At 36.8% G+C, this 25,065-nt stretch overlaps 2 protein-coding genes and 1 long non-coding RNA gene across 4 annotated transcripts; all 3 read left to right on the forward strand.

Moving 5' to 3' along the window:
• Positions 1-2,898: 2,898 nt before the first annotated feature.
• LOC120295879 (disease resistance protein RPS2-like) lies at positions 2,899-5,109 on the forward strand. Its single transcript, XM_039317489.1, has 3 exons — positions 2,899-3,984; positions 4,193-4,612; positions 4,696-5,109. Exons 1-3 carry the CDS (start codon positions 2,899-2,901, stop codon positions 5,107-5,109), a joined length of 1,920 nt encoding a protein of 639 aa, XP_039173423.1.
• Positions 3,960-10,879, forward strand: LOC120286290. Of its 2 annotated transcripts, none has more exons than XM_039318085.1 (4): positions 3,960-5,713; positions 7,923-8,175; positions 8,284-8,348; positions 10,365-10,879. In XM_039318085.1, the coding sequence occupies exons 2-4, from the start codon at positions 7,995-7,997 to the stop codon at positions 10,842-10,844; spliced, it is 726 nt and encodes a 241-aa protein (XP_039174019.1). In that variant the 5' UTR covers positions 3,960-5,713; positions 7,923-7,994; the 3' UTR covers positions 10,845-10,879. The 2 variants fall into 2 exon arrangements, with proteins under 2 accessions (XP_039174019.1, XP_039174020.1); XM_039318086.1 differs by having other exon boundaries at positions 7,935-8,175.
• Positions 10,880-20,538: 9,659 nt separating this feature from the next.
• On the forward strand, positions 20,539-23,848 carry LOC120296288. Its single transcript, XR_005553205.1, has 4 exons — positions 20,539-21,100; positions 22,443-22,595; positions 22,815-22,981; positions 23,421-23,848. It is a non-coding gene; the product is annotated as an uncharacterized LOC120296288 (long non-coding RNA).
• Positions 23,849-25,065: the final 1,217 nt, after the last annotated feature.

Here is a 25,065-nt window from a genome sequence, read left to right on the forward strand (position 1 = left end):
TGAGACACAAAAATAATGTTAGTGGCGACTCAGAATTATTTCCCATATTAATTTTGTCTAGTAAAGAGTAGCAATACTCAAGAAAGTAAACTGATTTAAAATGTTAATAAAGAATGGCAAAATTTTAATTTATTTGAAGTTTTGATCTAACAATTCCAATTGTAATTACGTCTAGTGTAAATTGAATTGTAATCTAACAAATTGCTTAATTATAATGTTACTTCTATATTTTATTTATGATTTCATTGATTTGTGCAAGGAATGGCTTTAGGATTGGTACCTAATCAGTGTTTGTCTGTTAATGGTGGAGTAAGAATGCGGAAACTTACGCATTGGGAATGACGGCTGGTCAAGTGAAGAAACAAGAAAACCATTTCTATTACCATGTTCAACTTTTAATTAAAAAGTATTGGGAGACACCGAAAGGAGATCTCCCCACGATAGAACTAATAATTTATTTGCTGATTTTGCTAGACTCACAATGGGTTGAAAATAACTCAACGCAAATCCACAAGGACTTGCATGGAATTGGTTATGCTTTTTCAATATCATTTCAAGTTCAACTGGCTTAAAAATTTTGAGTGTCTTATATACACCCGGTCGCACTAAAATTGAGTTGAAAATGGGTTTCTTATACATATTGCCACGTCTAGATGGAATTACAAGTCACACGGGTTTTGATTAGTCCTCTTCCTTTTGTTCTCTTTATTAATTACATTTGCTATATCGAAGAATGACAAACTACATAAGGTACATATTATACATGAGTGATGATTTAAGTCCAATCATTTTAATAATTTCGTTTTAATTGAAGGTGTTATATACATTTCAGATTCTAATCATCACTCCGTGTTGATTCACAAAAGTGCCCACATACAAATATCGATAAAAATATTAATATTATGAAAAAGATTAAGATGCTACTTATCACGTGCATGGGTGGTCTTGGCCTGTCCTTATCACGGGGGCGCGCCTATCTTTCTATTTGTTGCCTCTTTCTTAATTACATTTTGTTATATCAATGTGACGGAGTGTTTAAAGTATTCATATAATTCAAGTAAAATCATTTTTTATTTTTTATTTTAGCAGTTGGTAATCATTTGTATTTTATTTTTGCAAGCCCCTTTGATTAGCGTGCAACTTATATAATGCAAAGAAATCAACTTACTCCACAATTATGACGCGACCGACAACTGTCTTAATTAAGGAATTGATTGGTTTTTAATTAAGGCCTCAACTAAGATTAGATTTTAATAAGATCTATGGTTTGTTGTCCACGTGAGTAGTAGACCATGCATGAGCCTTGCGAGTTGGGTTTTCCTTCCAAGTAAAAATTAATTCATGATATGATACGTTATCTCTTATTTATATCGAGTGACGATTGTTGTAGCTTCTCATATCTCTTGAAAAATCAATTTTATAAATGAATCGCATGTCTTGAGATCATCAATCAAGTTAGAAATTATACTAAATATTTGGCAAAACAAAATCATATATTATAATTAAACAACTATGTTGTGATTATGATTTTAATATTTATGGTACAACAAATTATATAAATGTACTATCGATCATCTAGGATTTACACATTGAATGATACATTCCCATCTACTTGTTCATATGATTGCCAATTTAGAAAGTTAATTTTACATGATTATTCTAAATTCTCATCATGAAAGCACAGTGTCATGGACTCACCATGTATTGCATGCTACTTGACTTATACTGTTATAATGACTAAAATGTTTAGTATCGTGCAACAGCTCATTTCATTTATGTATCTATTTAGGCTAAACTCTTGTCGTGAAACGTTATAAAACTGTCATGCGGTGCATGCTGTGGTGCTACTTGACTTTACACCGTTGGTAAGGTGTCATTGATAATTATACATTTAGTCATATTTACAAATGATAGATTCATATCCATCTAATATAATCCTCTAATTTTTTATTTTTATTTTATTTTCGTTCTATAGACTTTCTGTAATAATAGATAATTTTTTATCCTATTGATATTCTATCCATTTTTTTTTACTTTTTAATATTTATTGCAAAGCATGTACCGTAATTTCGTTTTTATGATGATAGATAATTTTTTGAATTCTCTAATATCATATATTTGTCAAATAAAGATTATCATGTCATAAAAGATTTCTAATCAACTAGGTATTACAATGAGTCAGTCAAGGTGTTATATACATTTCAATTTCTAATCGTCACCCTCTTTTGAGTCAAACCAGCGGTTGCGTACAAATATCGATGAAAATATTGATAGCATGAAAAAATATTAAAGACGCTATTTATCACAATCACGTATTAGTTACATATAAAAAAATCACGAATTTTCTTTAAGTACTCTTGAATTTCCAAGGGTCCCCATGCGGTTTTGCCTTGGTCCCCACGCGCTTTTGCCTTGGTATGTGGCACCGACAGCACCGTGTGAACGTTCTCCCAATTGTCAGCTCTTTTTTGGAATTTTAACCCTAAGGAAATCACGGTAAGTGACAATGTCACGTGGGTGGGCCTGTCCTTGTCCATTTATTCTCATTATTAATTACATTTTATTATATTGGTGCTGACACACTGTGTAAAGTACATATTCCGAGGGCGAAGGTTTAAGTCGAATCACTTGTTTACTGCTTTAACCGCTGCTAATCATCTCTTTCTTTCTACAATTCACTGCTATTCCACGCTCCCCTTCCTTCATACTTTCTTGCGCTCAAGTCTTTTCGCCTGGTTCGTTTCTCGCTCTGTTTCGCTCTTTCTTCTCCTCGGCTCAACCATTCTTCCTCCTCCTTCTCTTCTTCTTCGGTATCTGCTACTCTATATCATCATTCTCTCTCCATCTCTCTATTTTCTTGCTCTTTGTTTCTCAGGAAAAGAAAAAAAGCAAAAAAAAATGTCGGCCGACTCTGCCGTTTCTATTGCATGGGATCTCTTGAAGTGGGCAGTTACTGCAATCAAGCGTCCAATAAGATACGTGATGTCCTCCAAGAGCTTCGCCGACAGTCTTCAGGAGGAAGTCCAGAATCTTGATGACGAGGTTCGGAGGGTCAACGTTCTTGCGGAACAGGCCAGAAACAATGTTCGGAAGTTCCATGATGTCTTCACGAGGTGGGAGAAAAAATCTGACGATGCTTTGAAGGAGGTGCGAGACCTGTTGGGCAACTTCGAAAATGCGACCAAGACTTGCTGCTACGGGACTCTTCCTGACCCCAAATGTCGCTATCAGTTCAGCAGGAAGGCCGAGGGCAAGATCAAGGTCATTCAGGAACTGGCTCAAAAATGCAGCGGATTCAAAGAATTGGACGACATCTCCTTCATCGATCCTACTCCGGGAAATGTCCCTGCTTTTTCTGCCTCGACGTCGTTTGTGCTTGGGGACGATGGCGTTTTCGAGTCCAGAGCTATGATGATACAGAACATCATGGACGCTCTTGCCAATAACATCAATAGTGTGGTCGGGGTCTACGGGATGGGTGGGGTCGGCAAGTCCACCCTTTTGGTGGATGTCCAAAGGATAATAAAGAAAAGCAAGTCGTTTGATCTGGTCGCTAAGGCTGACGTGTCGGAAAATCCAGACATCAAGACAATTCAAGGAGAGCTTGCGGACGCCTTGGGCCTTACTGAAATAAAGAACAAAGAGACTACCAACGGGCGAGCGGAACTTCTACACGAGAGGTTGAAAGACGAGGAGAAGAAGAACAAGAAGGTCCTCATAATACTGGACAACCTGTGGAAGGGGCTCGAGTTGAAATCAGTCGGCATTCCTTGCGGACGTGACAATAAAGTCATAGGATGCAAGTTACTGTTGACATCGAGATTTCGAAATGTTTTACAAAGTGAAATGAGCTGCGACAAGGCCTTCGCCCTAGATGGACTGGAGGAGAAAGAGGCAAAAATATTGTTTGAGAGGATAGTGGGAGAAAAAGTTCATAATGACGAGTTCAGACCCTGGTGGATGAAGCGCTCCACAGATGTGCAGGTTTGCCTTTGCTACTTGACGCAATGGCGAAACAATTAAAACTCGCTTCTCTACCTGAATGGAGGGATGCTTTGAAACAAATTGAGTGGTCTACAAACGAAGGAATAAGTGGAGTGATAAATAAGGTGTTACAACTGAGTTATGATCATTTAGAAAGCGAGGATGCAAAAGTTTGTTACAACTCTGTGTTGCTTATGGCATCTCTAAGCCCTCTATTGAAAACTTGGTGAGGTATGGCTATGGTTTGGGGATATTTCAAAAAGATAGCAGAATGGAAGAAGCTAGAGATAGGTTGAGCACACTCATCCGCACTCTTCAAGCCTCCTCCCTTCTGTTGGACAATGAAGGCACGGATGGGTTGAAGATACATGACTTGGTTCATGACTTTGTTGCCCAGTCCATTTTAAGAGATCACCCTCTTCTCGTGCTGAAAGATAAAGACATGTTGACAACACAATTGCAGAATGAGAGGCTCAAAAGTTGTTCAGCGCTATGCTTTCCATATATTGACATAAAGGAGCTTCCCAAAGAATTAGATTGTCCCGAATTGCGCATCTTTTTGCTTTTCAACAACAATATGTCTCTTGAGATTCCAGATTCATTTTTCAACTCTATGAAGAAACTTGCGGTTCTACATCTAACTGGTGTACGTATCACTCATTCACCAACGCCATTTCAATTCTTGAGAACTTACATACTTTGTGTCTTCAGAATTGTTCGCTAGAGGATGTGGCCATTCTCGGCAAGCTAAAAGGGTTACAAGTTCTCAGCTGTGTGAACTCCAACTTTCAACGATTGCCAAAAGAAATTGGGCAACTAACAGAGCTGAGGTTGTTGGACTTGAACTATTGTTTAAATCTTCGGATGATTGAACCGGGTGTGCTTGGAAGATTGATCAAATTGGAGGAGTTGTATATGGAGAATAGCTTTAATCAATGGAATCCTGTGGAGCAAACTCAACCAACTAATGCCAGTCTGATTGAGTTGAATCACCTGAAGAATCTTTGCACTCTACATGTCTCCATTCCCAATCCAAAAGCGCTCCCAGAGGACCTAGATGTCAAGAAATTAACCAAGTATAAAATCCAGATAGGTAATGCACATTGGAGAAAGGACCTAGGATAGAGGATTTTGTACCTCAAGTTGGATCCAATAATTGATGTTCTTCGAAAAGGATGCATACAAAGTATCTTAAGTAAAACCGACGATCTATTTTTGACCAAGTTGAACGGAAGCGAGCAAAGTATTTGTGCATTATCTCAAGAAGGCTTTCCAAAATTAAAGCATCTACTGGTTGAGGATAGTTCCTCTATCCAATACATCCTCCAGTGTCGTTCCCTTAGTGCTTTTGAGATGTTGGAGTCATTACTTCTCATAAAGCTCAACAACTTGACGAAGATATGCTACAGCCATATTTCCTCCTCCAAGTCCTTCGGTAAATTAAAAGTAATTCAAGTCAAAAGTTGTGACAAAATGGAAGTTTTGTTTCCTCTTTCATTACTGAGAGAACTTCCACAACTAGAAGAGATTAAAGTTGTTGGTTGCGAGTTAATGCATGGGATTGTAGATGTTGATGATTGTGGCAAAGTGGAGTTGCAAAATTTGCGTATAATGAATTTGCACCAATTACCAAATATCAAGAATTTTTTCACCATCCGGAACAACTCTTTCGAGTAGTACATTAGAGGACCAATTTGGCACTCAAATTGCATTCTTCAATGGGCAACAGGTAACTTTCTATCAAAAGAATATAATATTTATTGCTTTTTCCTACCTTTGCTAATTAGATGCACAACATATCATGTTGCTTATTCATTTTGTTATTTTTCAGTTCATTTTTTTCCTAATAACCTTATCCATTCGTGCCTTCTTTGTAATTAGATAAATCAACCTTCAGTTTCTCTTCATTGCGTAGAAATCCAACTAATTGTATGAAATCCATGTAAATTTAGTTTGTGGTAGGTTCTGAGTTATTTTCAATTTAAATGCTACTAGTATATCTAAATTAATAGGGTTTCATAAAGAAAAACTAAAGAGAATTTCAGCACTAAAGTAATTCCATAAGTAATTTTAAATCTTTTGATATGGATTCAATTGAATTACTTATCAAACTTTGTTATTATCCACAAAATGTATAATATAGGTTACTCTTAAAAACCAATACGAAAAATGGGAAGAAGGACCAGGTTTTTTTTTTTTTTTTTTTATAAATAAAAGCAACTAGGCTAATGTAATTGATGCATGTCTTCTGTGTTTCTTGTTTAAATAAGCAGTTAGTTATTATATAGACCCCACAGTTATAAGAGTATAGAGTTTTGTGCATGTTCATGCATGCATATTGTATACATAGACATCTTTATACTTACTTTTGGCATCACAAAAACAAATCCACAATCTGTGTTTAATATCCTATTAAATTGGTTATTGATAGTGATATACTAACATTAAAGAGAAGTTAGTAAACTAAGGATGATCAATTGCCCAATTAAGAAAAGCACGTGGCTATTTTACAAGGGAAAATATTGCTACGAGTAGAGCCTTTTAATTGACTAGATAAGATAGCCCTTTTAAAGTGGCCCAATTATCACTAAAGTTGATCATTGGGCATGAGACTCACAAAATAGATTAGCTTCCCCGTCAGCAGAAAGCAGTGGAAATATAAGTTGTGGGTCCACACGCTAGTGACTTGTCTTCTTCCCTTGCTTTGAGCTTCCATGGAGTGAGCGCTTTCAAAGATAATGGAACTACATCGGAGAAATTTTACAAAAAGCCTTTATGGCTTTGCTTTTTCCTTTTCTTTTTTCACATCATAATCTTGTATGGTAGATCCTCTCAGTATAATCTTTACCCCAAGTTTAAAGAAGATGACAAATCATTCAAGTTCAACAAGGGTGAGCAATTACAAAGTTGATAAAGTAGCTCTGCATAAAAATAATTAATTGCATTCAATTGAAATTGAAGGCGATTATTTGTAGTATATTCAATTCTAGACTAGTAGGTGGAAATATAGTAAACAGTTTAACTAGCTTTAGTGATAATATTTTATAGGAGATCCTTTTCATATAATATCTACACCAAGTTTATAGAAGATGACAAATCATGCAAGTTTAAAAATGGGAGCAATTACAGGTGAAAATCTTTTGTTATTTGTTTTTATCAATGAAAATGATGTTAGGCCACTGTAGATATATTTTATGGTCCTATTTGCACTTCTACGGATAATAATTTACTAACATGAAAGAGAATTAGTAAACTAAGGATAAACAATGCCCTCAATTAAGGAAAGCCCACGACTGTATTTTATATGGGTGAAAACTGGGGTTTTTTTATTAGACAAGATTGCTCCCTTATAGCGTCGCAGGCCCGAGGCCCATGCCATACGCACGGCCCAAGACTCCTGCAATATGTTAATTTCCCTGTCAGTAGAGGGTCCTGGACATGTTTGTTGTGGGTCCCGCAAGGCAGTGTGTGTCATCCTTTACGTGTTTGCCTTTTCTTAATCGCCGTAGTCTTTGGGGCTTTTAACTTTCGCCATTGTTCTCGTTGGACACTGGCCATGGATACCGATCCGAACTATTTTTGGGCAGAATTTTGAGGTGGAAAGTGTTAAGTTTGCTTTATTATACAAAAAGAGACAAGTAATGCTCCACTCGCTAATCCATTTCCAAAGGAGAAATTCTTCGGATGGAATAAAACTAGCTCACTCATCAAATTAAGCTTAGCATTGCAAGTTTTTTAGCAAAGGAAAGACTGGCAATTATAAATGACGTTAGTGTGGAGATTTTTTTACTCCATTTTTCTGTTTTTTTTTTCTTTTTTTTTTCTTTTGTGCAATTTAATAATCCTCCTCTCCACTTGGCACTCATCTATATTTACTCTTTGAAAGTTCATGAATTCGAGATTAAGTTAATCATCAATTCCATGAGCAAATTTCACAGGTTGCCTTTCAGAGATTGGAGACATTAGAAATCATTGGCTTGGATAGCCTCAAGTTTATATTTTTCCCATCCATGGTTAAATCTCTCACACAATTAAAAAAACTAACTATATCGGATTGTGAGAAGACGGAGGCGATCATTATGGAGGAAGAAGGGTTGGGAATGGAAACATCAGAAATTTTGGCATTCCCGATGTTAACCGATTTACACTTAGAACGATTGAAAAGTTTGACGTGCTTCTCTCATGGAAAGTGTAAGATTGATTTTTTTGTTTTTATCATTGAAGATTGTCTTGTAGATATATTCATCTCTACAATACAAATGGTAATATTCTTTTCATCCAATGAAATACCAATTACAGGTGCACGAGAAAGTGGAAGTCAAGATCGTGTCACATCACGTGCCACTGTACTCTTCAATCAAGAGGTACGTGATTAACATTACGTTAAAATATTAAATACACTAGAGACAAGCATGGCCAAGATAAAAACTAAGTTACTTATAATGTATATTTTGGTTAAAATATTTTTATAGAAAATGAGTGTCGTACAAGCATAAATGTTCAGAGTTGCTGACATATATGAGTTGCAATTTCTTACTTTCAATTTCTCTACAAATAGTTTCCATAAATATGGTTGAACATCTCTTATCACACCTACACAAAGCATGAATGGGTAATACGACTGCCAAATAGGATCTCTAAAAGCTTTTTGATGTTCCAAAAAAACTTAAAACTCTCATCAGCCTCACATGTATGGCATAGACATTGCATGCATGTACATTGAAAGAAATTGAAAAAACAACCGAGAGGAAAGTGAGCAGCAAAGTTCAAGCGGGCAGAGATGAAGGGCCTTCAATACGCTCACTTGACATCATTTGCACTTGCAAGATCTCATTTATTTTCCTGATTGAAGGAAGCTTTGCTCTTTCTCTTAATTGCACCAGTAAAAGGAATCTAAGCACTCTTCGTCCCCTAACTGAGCAAGATATCTAGGGTCTAGGGCTTCAGAAATCACCCTGTTTAGTTTTCACATGAACTGCAAGGCCATTCTTATGAAACTCTTGCTAAAGAAATAAAATACAATTCGCAGATAAGATATTTTAGTTGAGTTATATGTCTTGTCGAGTGGATAGCGAAAGAATGTTTCAAAGGAAAATGAATTAGAGTGATTCACAGGCAAGTCCACTTTGACTAAACTAAAAGCAATATAGGCCTTTTACCTAAATCGTTGTTTATGCACCCAAAGAGGCTGTGGAAACGGGCCCTCCCACAAAATAAATACATCGACTTTCTTAAATAATTTTAATTCCTATAATGGGATATTCGGAAAACCTTCGATTATTTGACTTGGGTATAAATATGATCTATCCTTGATATCTAACTATTGGATCCTCCAGCATGGATAAAAATCATTGAATTTTAAAAGGAAAATTCAATCGATTAAGTATATTTAGTTCTTTCAAGTGGGGAATGAAGTAAGTGAGATTTGTTCGTTTGGCCCATTCAATTCCTTTTTTAATGGCTTTCTCTTAGCCTCACTCTTTAATTGCTTTAGAGTGATATAATATTGATTTGAGGCATTTGGTATTGGAAAAAATTACACGCCCTACTGTATTGCACCTTTTGATGGATGATTGGTTGGCTTTTTAATCTCAATCTCTCCATCATTTTCTTTCTAATTGCTAATATTCTTCCTCAAGCGATCCACTGCAATTTTCTTTTACTACATCAATTCCGTAACTTCTAACGTTGATCACCCTTTTGACATGGTTCTTGTTTCTTTAAATCAATTCTTCCTTGTCTGTAAGTGATTTAAAGGTATGATCCAATATTATTTGTTTTGCTTTGATGGTGAATATTTAAAGTGATGGTTAAACCAAGCATCTCATACAAGATGCTTTTACAAGCGAAGATATAAACTGTACACCTCTCCTTGAATCCATAGACATATTGCAACATTGAAACATCATATGTTCTTCGAGTATTGATTGAACATTCTTGTCAATGTTTGATGTGACAAATGCATACTCATTGATCCCCTTAAAAAAGAGGCTAATTCCAATCATTTAGCTCTCTTTTAAGTACCACAAAGATAAAAAAAAACACGTGGTATGTGGTGTGATCTTACCATGGCACAAGTGTGTTGTCTAATTTGAACCCTATAAAAAGTGTTGATCTTATGCTAACAAAGAAAAGATGGACATTATTGTTGACATTAACGATTGAAATTAGTGCAATTGTGACTATAATTGATGCAGGAGTTATTTTCACAAGGCATATATCTTTAGAAATGTGAATTTAAGGAGTTAATCAAGTTCAAATATGGATACAAGTCAAATATAAAAGATCAGCGATAATGTTTGTTTCATGAGGGCACATTTCTTTCCATTGAATCACGAGACTCGACATTTTAAAATGCAGTTATTGTGCTCGATATGCAGGATTCAAGATATATTCAACATCTGCAAACTCTAGATGTGTCACATTGTGATGGGTTATTAAATATGTTCACACCGACAATTGCTGAAAATTTGGTGGCACTTACAAAATTGAGGATAAGTAATTGTAGAATATTGACAGAAGTCATTAATGATGAGAAAGGTGGGGATGACCGTGTGGTGGCTTTCAATCAATTGAAGTATATGGAGCTTGATGGGTTGATAGGGTTGAGAAGTTTCAGTTCAGGTGGATACACTTTGATGTTCCCGCTCTTGGAAGATATCATTGTGACTAGATGTCCCAACATGAAGTTTTTCTCTCAAGGACCGATGGAGGCATCAAAGTTAAAGAGAGTTCAAGTATCAAAGGAAGTGTGGTTTTGGGCAAGAAACCTCAACATCACCATCCAGAATATGTTTGAAGAAATGGTACGCACTAGTTACCAAATTCCATGTATTTGGATGGTTTTGACCACTAAATGAATAATAGCTTTTTGCTAGCTAGAAATTTATGCTTAACGATGCATTTTTTTGATAGGGTACGTTTGCTGGAGCAAAGAAAATGCTGCTATCTGAGTTCCCCGGGCTGATTGGAAAATGGCATAACGAACTTAATCCCATCAAGTCGTATTGGCAATTAAAATCAATGGTGGTAGATAAATGTCCATTTATTAATGCTATTCCATCTAGATTGATGCTTGTCTTAGACAATTTGGGCTATTTGCAAGTGCGTGATTGTGAATTGCTTAAAGAAATATTTGATTTGGAAGGGTTAGAGATTGTGGAAAGCACTCGAAGTGCCTACGCTCACTACAGAAATTGAACCTGGCCAATCTACCAAAATTGAGGCGACTATGGAACAAAAGTCTTCAAGAATCGTTATGCTTCAATTCTCTAGGTAGTCTCATTCTTTATAATTGTAGCAACTTGGGACATGCTTTCACTCCATCAATGGCTCGATGCCTTGCCAATCTTAGAACGATGGAAATAAAGAAGTGTGGTCAAATGGAAGGTGTGATCGTAGAGGAAGAAGGGCAAAGGAAGCGCAATGAAGAAGATTACATTCTCAAAGCTCTTGCGGATGACTATGGAATACTTGCCCAATTTGACTTGTTTCCTCTTGGGAAAAAATCATATGCTGGAATGCCCCAAATTAAAAATGATGAAAATTGCCCATTGCCCCAAGATGGAAAGTTTGATTGGGCAATCTTGGATGGAGGATGACCACAACACCCCTTCATTTTTCACTTCCCAGTTAGTCTTTCAAATAAATGCGTTTTTGGTGTTTCATTGGGACTTGTTCTCATAGTATTGAACAATGCACGGTATGATGCAAATTATGTGCTTGTGCCAATTTATATACATAATCTTCTAATATTTAAGATGAAGATTAAAAGTATTCTAATCCTCAATAAATATTACTATCATACGTACTTCTCCATATCCTATTAGAAGTGTTAAGTTGGTGTAAGTTTATGAAATCATATCATATATTACTTTAGAATTAATCAGCGAGGTTCCTAAAAAGTTATCACAATAACCATATAAAAACATTTACTTTTGCAATTTCAATTATAAAGAACTAAAACAGAAAACATAGAATAGCATCTAAAAATGGCAGAAAAAATTAAATATCACCCTTCATATTTATTTGCGTGGAAGCAAACTATTGTCATTCTATTAAACATGAAGACAAGGGAAAAGTAAAACTTCATAATTGTAAAAGCCAATTTCACAAATTGCTTAACTATTACAGCTCATTATACCATAATTAGTGGAGCCAACTTTTAATGTATTTCAAGTTAATAATCATCTATGCTTGAGCTTGGGTCTTGATAATAAAAAAATAAAAATAAAAAAGGTCAATATGCATGAAGTGGTTCGCCTTCCTTGTTTTTAAATCATATTTGAATAGCTATACTCCAACAACCTATCAAATTATGCACCAGTATTATACAATAAATTTTAACTTTGGTTTATCATATTGAGTGATAATTAGTGTGATACTTACGCACAATCTATGTTTGGTAGGAGAAAATGCAAAGTACTTTTTTTCCGGAAAAGAAATGGCTTAAAAAAGGAAAAAAAATAAAAAGAGAAAAAAGGACATCTGGATAATAAATAGTAGCAATTCCAAGGGCGATTGCTGACATTGCAAGTCTTATTTCATAACTAGATGACAATATTTAGTTAATGTCCTAGCTAAAATAAAAAATTTTAAAAATCAGAATAAATTATCCAACCAACAACACCACCCCAAAGGGAAAATATTAGGTGCATTAAATACACCACGTAGAATTCGTATGGAATCATCCGCAGTTCGACACGTGGCAACGCCGGACCCACTTGTCGTGGAACCATTAAAATTTTGCTCCCCTTTCTCTTCAATAACGCCCATCACTGGAAGCTCTGCTCTCCTCCTTGTGGCTCTGCTCCCTCTCTTTCTTCCGCGAAGGTGCATCTCTATACGTGAACCACACCACCACCCTCGGCCTCCATCAGTTGCGGTGCGCTCACTGGACAAAGGAAAAAAAAAAACCAGAAAAAGGAAGAAATTAGACAAAGTCTATTTGGTGTTTTAGACTTCTCCCCCCCTAAGAATTGTTCTCTCTCACCATTTCGGTTCACCTTGATCCTCCTTTTCGCAACGAGGTGAAAAAAAAGTGAACCAAATCTACAGAGTCAAGTAACCAACAACTCTTCTTTCTTCCCACTCCCCCCATCCTCTTACTTTCTTTATTTTTTGGGGCGATTGATTGGGTGGTCTTGTCCAATGGTTGAATCGGAAGCTTCGAATCGCTTCTTTGAAGCTCGCCTCCTCTCGCGCGCGTGCTTGCATGGGTTCCGAGTGATTACGCGAACCGGAGCTTGTTGGTTATGGTGGGTCGAAGTGGATCTCCGATGCGGAAGCGATTTCGCGTCAATTCGGTCGGGGCATGATTTCGGCGAAGAAAAATTAAAAAAACTTCTCTTCAACCCTCTCTTCCTCCTCCTTCGTCCACAAAACCCGCCGACCTCCGCCCTCCTCCGCCTGTCGTCGCCAACGGCGAGTCACCGCCGCCTTGATTAGGCCGACCCTTGCTATGTCCAAGCCGAGCATGGCCGTCTTCCTTTGTTTTGTCCGCCTCATAGTTCTACGGATCTCGAAATCGGCCGTCCATAGCGACGGAGTTGCGATCCGGAAATCAACCACCGCCGCTCGTAGCCATGGACGAGCCGCCGTCACCGGAGCCATGGTTGCAGATCTGGAAGTCCGTCGCGAGCAACGACGGCTTATGGACCGCCATTGTCCCCTCCGCCGTCGCCCGCGGCTCGTGGTTGGCTCCATGGCCGAGCCACCCTCCATCGTCACAACTGCCCGTTGCCCGTTCGATGGGTGGAGTCGTGCCTCCGAGATCTAGTATCGTCCATGGATGCAAGCCTAGCTCGTCCATGGCTCGCCAGAGGCTCCTCCACGATCTTTGGCGACCACAGCTTGTCCATGGCCATGAGTCTTGACGGCGAGTTTGAGATCTCGACGTCCATGGACTGCGAGATCAAACGGCGAAAGAAAAAAAACAGAGAAATAGATGTCGTGGAAGAATGGCCATGGACAGAGGCGTCATGAATGGGTAGACCACGAGAGACGATGGAGAGGGTTGGACGCTTGGCAATGGTCGCCTTGGACGCGGCGCCGGCAACTCCGCCGGTGGCGATGGCGGGGGAGGCGGGAAGGTTGGGCTCAATGTGGATGGAGATGGAGATGGAGATGGAGAAGGAAAGTGAGGGGAATTGAGATTTTTAATATTTAGTCAATGTCTCGACCAAAAACAATCAATAAAAAATGTCGTAGCTACATAAAAAATTAAAAAAAATAGGAATCAATCATCGAGTAAACACTTTCATCCGTCTTATGAAGTTCTCCTCATGTGAATACTGAAGGCAATAAATAACGACCTCCTCCGGTACTTCTTTTTTTGGGTTGAATCTTAAGGCTCTTGAAAATGCGCGATATCATTTTTTTTTTTTGACCTTCTTTTTTTTATTTTTTTTTTTTCGATTCCATGCAAATTTTTTTTTTTTTTTTTTCCTTATTCTCATACTTTTGCATAATTCTTTCTATTGTTTTATACTAGTAGTAGAATGTTTAATTATAACAAGTATCTACACATTTGTTTACTTTTTAATTGTAAGAATTATCACTAATTATTTATTTATAATGTCATTTGCATGGATAAGTTGTATATATACCAAGCCCCACATTCTAAGAATATTTCAAAAGTCATTATAACACTCAATCAACAATACTAATAAATTTGGGGAAATATGAAAATTGTCATTTGATCTTTTGGTAGTGACAAGTTGTGATAGCGTTAATTTCATTTTAGTGTCAAATATGAGTTGTCATATAATAATTGATTTCTCCCACATTATTAGATAATTTCCAAAACTCATCAAAATCCTCGATTAAGAATATTGATAGATCTAATGAAGTGTGGAAAGTCATTCTTTTTTTTTTTTTTGGTGACAAATCGTTATTCCATTAATTTTATTGTAACCAAATGAAAAATATCAATACTTGCTTTTCAATGGACAATTCTTCGGAGGTCAAGATGTAGTAAAAAAAAAAAAACTATCTTGATTATCTCTGTACAAACAAAATGCAATCAGTGGGTGCACACCCACTTTTTGCCAAGGGGTGGATCACTCAGTACATAGCAAGATTCTATTTTTATTTTTCCACCTCGAATTTGAATAAACATTATTTCAAGGATGTTATTAACGGTCCAACGTAAAACTAGTAAATTGACCCAACTTGCTTTTGCTGAGATCATAACATTATGTTATTTATTCAACTTGTTATGTTGCCCATGCCTTTTAAGAAATTATTTTCAAATGCAAAAATTTTCCATACATGAAAAAGAAAAAGGTTGTGAACAATTGAAGTTGCTATATTTTTTTTTATATCTAGTTCGCCATATAAATTTCATGACTCTTCTCTTTAGTGAACTATATTAATTAGAAGATTCATAAGTATTGTTGGCAATTTAAATGTTGCTCTTTTCAATAGTTTCATCCATTCCTTATTCAAACATGCCTAGCAAGCTCCCTAAACTTTTGTCTCATCATCACCATGCCCTTGCTTTTTGTGCTTATTCATTAAAAAAAAAAAAAATAACCGATCTTTGCCAACTACAACTTGTCACTCCTCCATGGCATCAACATTGTTTTTCATTACAAAAATACAACTTGTCATGGGATTTATATTATGTTCTTCTTCGTCTTTGTCCTCATTTAATTGCGTAGAGAAACAATTGAGTGAGTTGTCATCAATGTTTAGTCAATGGCTCCATTCATGCATCAGCATAAATAGGAGGGCTCTCATTTCTCTCTCTCTTTCACTTTTGCATAGTAGGTTTTCTTATGCTTTAGATGCTCTTGCATCCAATTGGAAATAGCCCTTCTCACCTACCTCTCTCTCTCTCTCTCTCTCTCTCTCTCTCTCTCTCTCTCTCTCTCTCTCTCTCTCTCTCTGATTGTGGCACAAGAGCTACTATAAAAAAAAAATGAGGACTTAGGAGGGGGGGATTAGGATGATGTTGAAAGATACAGAACCAAAATTTTGGAGACCTGCTTAGCAACCATTTAAATGAACCCAAGTTCCACGTGCATAAGGCCCATCTACCTAATTCCTCGACTTTTAAGTTATCCTTATGATTTGCCAAGTAATCAAGAAAAGTCAACATCGTCTTGTCACTCCAAAATCTACGTACCCTTAATTGTTAATTAAGCCACTCAAAAAGTCGTTGCTAAACGTACTATTAATTTATAAGTACATTTATAATTTCATGCTTGTTGCAATGCAATATCCTTGGCCTTAGTCATCAGTCAACTTGTATAAAAGCATCAATCAACCCCTCCCTATTTATGTCACTAACAACATCTTGACTTCTCATGATTTGTGAGACGAGGGAAGTCTAGAAATTCCTTCTTTGAGGTCATAACTCAATGCAATAGCATTCATTGTGTCTTTTTTTTTTATTTTCTCAATATGGCAGGTGCAATTTCCTCAACTTACGTGGATGAATCTCTCCCACATGGACAATTTAAGCAAAATATGGACTAACGGTACTCAAGAAACTCTGACTTTTGATTGTTTATGGATAGTGGAGGTTCGGAATTGTAAGAGCCTTGAAAATTTGTTTCCGTATTGGGTGGCTACAAGTTTAACCCAACTTGAAAAAATTCAAGTGGAGTCTTGTGAGATCGAGGAAATAGTCGCTAGTAGGGATGACACTCCATGCTCCAATACTACTCAAGATCTTTTCCCAAAACTAACCTCTTTGGTGTTACATGACATGCCACAACTCAAGAGCTTCTATCCTAACTTGCCCACTTTGCATTGGCCATTATTGAAGGAATTACGAGTGACTCACTGTGAAAAACTGAACATGTTATCCTTTGCGGCATCCATGGACAGTTGGGCTCAAAGAGATGATCAACAAGACCTTTCAGATCAAGAAGCACACTCTTCATTTGAGAGGGTATGATTATAGTTGCTCTCCCTTAGTTTCTACTTTGTTCTTTAAAATAGTCACTAATATCATATCCATTGCCTATCACGTTGCATTATAATGTTAGAGAAAACATGATCTCCCTTACCTATTAGTTTGTCGACGACATTAAGATATTTCTGATATCTTACATATACTTTCATTTGTGGACATGCATAAGATATTCCATTACCTAGAGTTACAAAAATATTTACAGTATTCTATTGACACCATAATATATTCCTAATCTAACCTAATGGTGCTCCTTGGTGACATCAATAAGAATTTGACAAGAGGTCCTCTCCATTATTGACACGTGTTGCATGTTTTAACTTTTCTTCTCTATTTTCATCTTTTACAAACTCTAAAAAAAAAAAAAATTCAAACATTTTTTTAAAAAACAAAAATAATATTAGTACCTTAATGCACTATTGTCTACTATAATTTTTAATACACCGGCGCACTGCATAGTCATCTTGTTGTCCTATTATAATACTATAGAAAACTAGAACTCCTTTCCTATAATTTTGTGGACAACATAAGATGTTTCTTATATCTTAAGCACACTTTTAAATATGTGGACCCCACATGTTCTAGTAACATCATGAGTGCATCCTATTACATAAGATTCCAAAGATGACAATTTTTTGTTGACAAGATAAGATATTCCTAACAAAAGATGAATTTGGTGAGCCGTAGAGATCTTGAATTTAGATTCACTCTACCAACTTAACCAGACCAACCTCTACTTGAGACTTTTAAAAGCTTGAGACTAAAATATAGGGTTCATGAGATATAATGAACTTTAAGAAGATGGCCACCTTCCATGCATATCATCTAAATAGGTTTACTTTTTACAACACATGATTTATTGCCGAAACTTTGTTGAACTTACTTCTCTTGTTGTATTGGCAATTTGACAGGACTTTCCCAAGTTAGATAGACTTTCGTTGGTTTATAAAAATATTCAAATGATGCAAGATGGAAAATTTCTCGAGGACGTCTTTGGTAAGTTAAAAGCACTAACATTGGATTGCTTTCATGATAAAAAGGCAGTCTTTCCTCCCAGATTTGTCCTGGAGAGACTTCAGAATCTACGAAGCCTTGAGATCTTCTGTAACTCCTTTGAAGATATATTCCCAGACGAACGGCTTATTGATGAGGAAAAACATCAAGTGCTTGAAAATTTAAGAGAACTTAAGTTAAACAAGCTACACAACCTAAAGAGTGTGTGGAGAGAAGACTTTTTAGTGTCGAAAATTTTTCAGAGCATCGAAACATTTAAGGTTTGGGATTGTCCCCGTTTGACGAAGATATTTCCGGCTGTGACATCCTTCCAAAATTTGACAGAGTTAGTGGTGAAGAATTGCTCTGGATTGTTACATCTAGTAACAGCTTTGGCGGTCACAAATTTGATGCATCTGAATAGGATGACTATAATAGGATGTGAAAGAATGGAAGAAGTAGTGGCCAACGATGGAAATGGAGAACAAAAAGTGATTTCTTTCGGAAATCTAAAATATTTGACACTCCAACACTTGCCAAGTCTAGAATGCTTCTCCTCCATCCCAAGTTGTATCTTCAGGCTCCCATCCTTATTTGAAATTAAAGTAGAAGATTGCCCAAAAATGAAGACCTTTTCTAAGGGTATACTAAGCACACGAAAGCTACAAATCGTGAGACTGTTCAGATACGAGTGGGTAATGAGTTGGCAGGGTCGTGATCTCAATACAACCATACAAAAGTTATCAGCATAGACAAATGCACATAAAACTGGTAAAGATCCAATTGATATCATTCTCTCATCCATTCTTTTCCTTTTTTGAATTTTTGGCAGCATCATAAGTTTTTAAATTTTTCTTTTTGTAACATTTCTATTATTGATTACGTCTGATCAGCGCATCATCAACCCTCTCTATCGATCGATCTCGCCTCCTCCTTCACTAAATAGCAGGAAGCAAAGTAGGACTCCTTCTCCTTCTTGAAAATGGGGAAACTCTGCTGCGTTCACGGAGGACGGAGCGAAAACGAAGCGTCGGGAATTGCTAGGACTGAGAGAAGCGAAGCTGCACTTAGCGGAGTGGAGCCAAGTAGATTCAACCAGACGGTGTCGTCGTCGTTGCCGGAGAGAAGACGAAAGTGGGAAACCGAAGATGGCACCGCCGAGTTTGGACAGTTGGTCGTCCACTCACTTCATCAAAGAAGAAGAAGAAGATCACACTCTCTCTCCACATCTGCATCTGACAAATAGTAAGTTCATGTTTCTTCCTATTTGGTGTCTTATTGCATGTGAATTAAGGCTCTGTTCTTCAAATTCGTTTCACATTCGAGTCTGAAAGTAGGAGTTCCTCAAACTAGCAATTTATTGCCCTTAAATCTACACCTTATGTGCTTCCCTCGCGAGCATTGGTGAGATTTCTGCATGTTTGAGCTCTCATCGATGAAGATGATGTATTGTGTTCAAGGTCTCATGTTGAAATTTCTTTAGGGAGAGATATCTTTGTAACATCAGGTACAAATTTCTATTGGGAAAAAGGGAGAAATCATGGAATTTGAAAACATTCTGAGAATTCCATGCCTTATCAAACATATAAAAAGTCAATTTTATGCCTTGTTCGCAATATAGTCTGGACTGTCTGAGGAATCACTTGTAATCTTGAGTGGTTACGTGTTGCTGGGAGGATAAAATTTTTTTTCAATTTATGCTAAAATCTTTTCATAGCAAGTTAACTAATGAAGTGTACTTAAACTATCTCTAAAGTTGTCATTTTTTAAGTACAGGCAGGTCCAAACATTCGAGCAGATTGAGGCATCCTGAGCTGGTTTTCTATGGTCCCATGCACCCAAGGCCTCTCACTGCTCTTACATTGGCCAACAAAATTCAAATGGAGCATCCCTTTTTCAAAGGTGGTGATGAGGCCCTCTTATGTTAAGTTTGGCTTGGTATGATCCCACGCTTATTGAGTTGAGCTCGCATGTTTGAAAATCAAACATATGGATGCTGTTTATATCCTTGCTTATACTGTAGTTTATATCCAAGTTGACTTAATGTAGTAAACCACATGACATGTTATTTCGTTGAACTGTTTAAACCAGGTATATATCTTAACAATGAAGTAGTTGAAGCAGGGAAAAGAATGAACAGACAGTTATTAGGACATAAGCTGGTGGTCGAGGTTCGAAAAGATGATAGTTGTCTCCTTTTATGTGGATAGATGTTCTGGAAAGCAATTGCTGAGGCAAGTGTTAAGAATTAGAATCCAAGTACTCTTATATGGAGAAAATTTGACAATGTTATTTAATGCTGTAAAAGTAGAATATATATGTAAATCACACAAGGAGACTAGTTGATATGGACAAGCAAATTGCAAAGAATGTTGCTTCCCTCGTGACTCAAGGGAAAGACCTGAAAGATAAAGGATTGGCTAGTTTTGATTATGAAGTTACATTGTAGATCTTGATGACTCATAATTTTAATGTCAAACAGGAGATACTGTTTTATTTTGTTACATTAATAAGATATTTGAGAAAAAAAGAAGATGAGTATACTTTGTCAAATTGAATCGGTAGTTTGATAAAATTTGAGCTACAGTTGACAAAATTGAATGGTTTAGATTAAAATTTTGACTTCTATCCATGTTCTGGTCATCGATGTCTTTGCCTTTTCCCCTGCACTTGTGGTCCATGTGGCTGAAATTCATGGTCTCAAATATATATAGGACATGGAAGGCCTTTTCTGGTTGTGTACCCTATTGCACTCCAAGAGCGTATATCTTGACACTTGACTTTGGTTGCAAGTTGAGATTGTTTACTAGCATTATATGGTTTATTGTCAATTAAAACTCCTGAAACTAGCAACTACTGCCCTAAATTCATGCTGTGTGATTAGATTCTCTCATCAGTGTATGCTTATGTTTGGGTCTTTCTTCACCATAAGTTGGTTTTCAACCATGTAAATGGGGACACTGCTCCTGTTCAATTCATCAGGCAACATAATCAGGAAAACAAGAAAATTGCTACTCTCAGGTATTCAGAAAGGTCATGTATGTCGAAGCTCAGGAGCCGTGGACGTGGACGGGGGGCATTTTTTTCTGCTGGTTGGCCCACATTTGATAAAGAAGCTTATGTGCATGTAGGAGATGTTGTGTGTTTGAGCTCATTAATAGGGAGGATGTGTGTTCAGAGTCTATATTTCCACTAGAGCTGGTAAGGACTTGGTTTACATTGATTGAAATGAACTCTAGAAGTGTCACTTTGGCTCATCCTAAATAAATCCTATATTCATAGTTACATCTCCTTTGGTTAGTCTTGGTGAGTCCATGAAGTATACTTCTTCCATTCCCATTTTGTTTGTGAGGTTTGCAATAATCCAGATGCTCACTCATTAATGCAGCATCCCAAATCTAAATGAACCAAAAAAGATGTGATTCAAGATTAGAGCGAAAGTTAAAACCTGAAATGCTCATCATGAGAATTCAAAGGCATGACTACAACATCACATTCTTTTTCTTAGTCTCTCTCCAAATCTGTGAAATTCTCCTAATAAGCTTTTTGTATATTGATTTGGTGGCATTATGATTTAGGAGGTGTTAAGTGTAGTAATGAGTTATGTCTAACGTGAAGAACATGTAGACATTAGTACCATGATCACAGGTACTGATGTGTAGATCATTGTAACTCAATACAAGGTTGACAGTGGTACCTATGAGAATTCTCCCTTTTGTTTTGTGCATGTCGAACCAAACAGTCTAAATGTCAAGTAGCCCTCCTGAGTAAGTTTTGCATGGTTCCACATGTTTGTGGCCTCCCATTGCTCTTGATAAAACTAGAGAATTTGAATTGGAGTATCCACTTTTGAAATTGGTGATGTGGCCACTTTTATTGAGAAGAGAACTGCAGTAAGGGCCTATGTCCTTTCATAATTGTCATATCTCAACCATGATGCCATCTACATCTTGCCTTATAATCTAATGTTTTTCCAAGTTGTTCTGGTTTTTATTGGAGATGTTATTTTCTTGGAAATGCTTATGGCTTTATGTGTAAAATCGGGGCAGTTTTGATTTTGAATTTCTCTTCTTCTTTTTTTTTCAAATTATGGATTCAGAAGATTACAGATTCTTAAATAATAGATTGTACTTTTCTCACTAATCAAGTGTAAAGAAGATTGCTTTTATTCATAGACTAAGAGAATGTGGTGGAGACGATCAGTGTTAGCAACTCCTGAAGCATTACCATGAGAGTTCAAAAATTGTGTACACTATTGTAGAGTCTATAAGCATTGTATTGTGACATTTTTAACTTCAAAGTGCAGGTTGGGATTGAAGACTTCTATTAGCTAGTTAACACTATTAATTGAATTTCCTGAAACTAGTAAATACTAGCATGTATTAACATTTTGTTTGCCTTTTCTCTTTATTGTTTGTTTGTATTTAATCTTTTCCTCATCATACTACATTGGCAGAGTGTTCCTTGTGAATTCATAAAGTACATTCTAAAGAACTAGCAAATTGCTACTCTTAGGTATTTGAACAAATCACGGCCATTGCAGCTCAAGACCTATCAACACCATTATCCAGCAAACATCTCTGTGGTTGGCTCATGTTTGTGAGAGAAGCTTATCTGGATGAAGGGGATGTCTGCATGTATGAGCTCATTGATATGGATGATTTTCTAGTCAAAGTCTCCATCTCCAATTATGCTTGTAAGGACCTCATTTAGGTCAATTGAGATGAACATCGGAAGCGTCACTTGAGACTGTATACTAGTGAAGCGTCACTTGAGACTGTATACTAGTGAAGCAACTTCTACCTCATTTATTCAGTTGCAACAAATCAATTGAAAGTGCACTCACTTTTGACTTTGCTTCTCTTTCTTGACCTACTTACAGTCTTATCATAATTCTCTTTTTTCTTTTGTCTAGGTCAAAACAAACAAATCTGAATGTCCAGTGAGTCCTCCTGAGCAGTTTTTCATGATTCCAAGTGTCCGAGGCCCCTCACTGCCCTTGAGAAAGCTAGAGAATTCAAATCAGAGTATCCATTTTTCCAGACAGTGATGTGGCCATATTTTCTTAAGAAAGAAGTGGCGGTAAGGCCCAGATCTCCTTTCATAACTGGCATATCTCAATTATGCATGCCAACTATTCTATATATGCGCCCCACTGTGCAATTTTTTCCCATGTTAATTTGGTTTTTACAGAAACACAGGATATGTTATCTTCCTTGAAGTGATCATGGTTATATTTTTAAAACAGGCATCTTAACAATTGAGTAAAGGGATTAGGGAAAAACAATAAGTCAGGACAGTAATAAGAAAATAACCTAGTGACAGGTGGGTGCAGAGACAAGATCAGAGGCTTGAGAAAGGCAATAGCAACCATAAGTTAGGAATTTAATGGTTTCTAATTGAAGTATATATTCCTCCGAAAGATGACTACTTGGTACTTTCTCTCGTTGCCTAGGCTTGCGACACGAAATGTCCGCTTGTGACACGAAATGTCCAGCTTAAGCCATATCTACTGCAACAGGCCTAGGCTTGGCATGACTAAGCTCACTGCAACAGCACGGCAACACTAGTCGGATATTGCTCCCTAGCAACAAATGGTTTACAAGAGCTACTATAGCAAACGGGTTCAAAGTTGCAATCGGAAAGGAAGGGAAGGTAGTGCGGCCTAGACCTAAAAAATTAGTGCCACCAACTCGATGGTATAAAAAGAAGAAAAGAAGATCACTTCTTTTTGGCCGGGCAGAAGAACACTTACTTTTTGTGTATCTGTGTCCATTTAGGACCCTGTGTGTAGCTTTTCATGTTTTTATTCGATGCATATTGCAATGCAAGATTGGTGACTCATTCACCAGATTCAGCATGTCTCTATATTGATTACATGTACTTAATGTAGAGTCTGAGAGCACAGGATTGTGATATTTTGATTTCATATTGCAAATTGTGATTAAAGGCCATCTCATCAAGCCCTTTAGAGTGCTAATATGGACTTTGGAAACTAACGACTACTAGCATAAATGTACATTGCCTTTTCGCTTTAGTGTGTGCTTACATTCCTATGTCTTATCATATATCGGCTGGTCAAATGTCTTCATGGGCAGAGTGTTCCTTATGAATTCATAAATACATGCATTCAAGAAAACCAGCAAATTGCGACTCTTGGGTACTTGGGACACATTGTGGCCGGTGACCATCAGGACCTATTGATGCTGTAGTGAACTTGTGTTGGTTGGTCCAAGTTTGTGAGCTAAACTTGCCTTGAGTGAAGGGGACTTTGCGTGTTTGAACTCACTGATAGGGACAATGTTTAGGTTGACTGGGATTTATATTGGAGTCACTTTAGGCCTTATACTGGATGAAAGCAATTTCTGTCATTATTCTTTTGTGATGAAACCAGATAAAAATGCACTTATATTTGTAATCGTGTTTTTTTTTTTTTTTAATCTAGTTACAATCTTATCATTTCTAGGCCTACACACATTTCCTACTTTGGGCATCTCTCTTGAGCTTGTCGCGCTTTTATCATTGCCTTTTTGGAAAGGATCTCTGGTTCAGCACTCGCCCTGGTTCCAAGTTACTGAACCTGGTTTTGTTTTACAAAGAATGTCAAAAGTGATGTGTTTTAGTTCTAGACCGGATGTGGAAATTTATGCACTATACCATCACTCATGTTCACTTGATAGTTTTCTAATATGGGAGAGACAGACTTTATACTCACGTAATTATATTTGATAAAAGTGCTTATATAGATACATTATCCCCAAGTAGTGATGAAATTGAAAACCCAGAGAGTGAATTCCATATACATCTTGCCCTATAGTCTATTGGAATCACATGGATGTTATTTTCCTTTTAAGTGTTAAAGGCTACATGTGTAAAATTTTAGTTTTGAAATTTCATTTTGTTAATTTATGGATTCGTAAGATTACCAATTTTAAAATAAAAAATTCTATTTTCTTTAATACTAATCGAGTGTAAAGAAGATCACTATTATTCATAGGCTAAGAGGATGTGGTTGAGAGGACCAGTGGTAGCGACTTGTGAAGTGTTACCATGAGAGTTCAAAAAGTGTACACCACTGTAGAGTCTATGAGCGCTATCCCATGACATTTTGACTTCAGATTGCCGGTTGAGGATCAGTTAAGACTATTGATCGAAACTCCTGAAGC

This window comes from Eucalyptus grandis, chromosome 7 (genome assembly GCF_016545825.1).
Source record: "Eucalyptus grandis isolate ANBG69807.140 chromosome 7, ASM1654582v1, whole genome shotgun sequence".
NCBI lineage: Eukaryota > Viridiplantae > Streptophyta > Magnoliopsida > Myrtales > Myrtaceae > Eucalyptus > Eucalyptus grandis.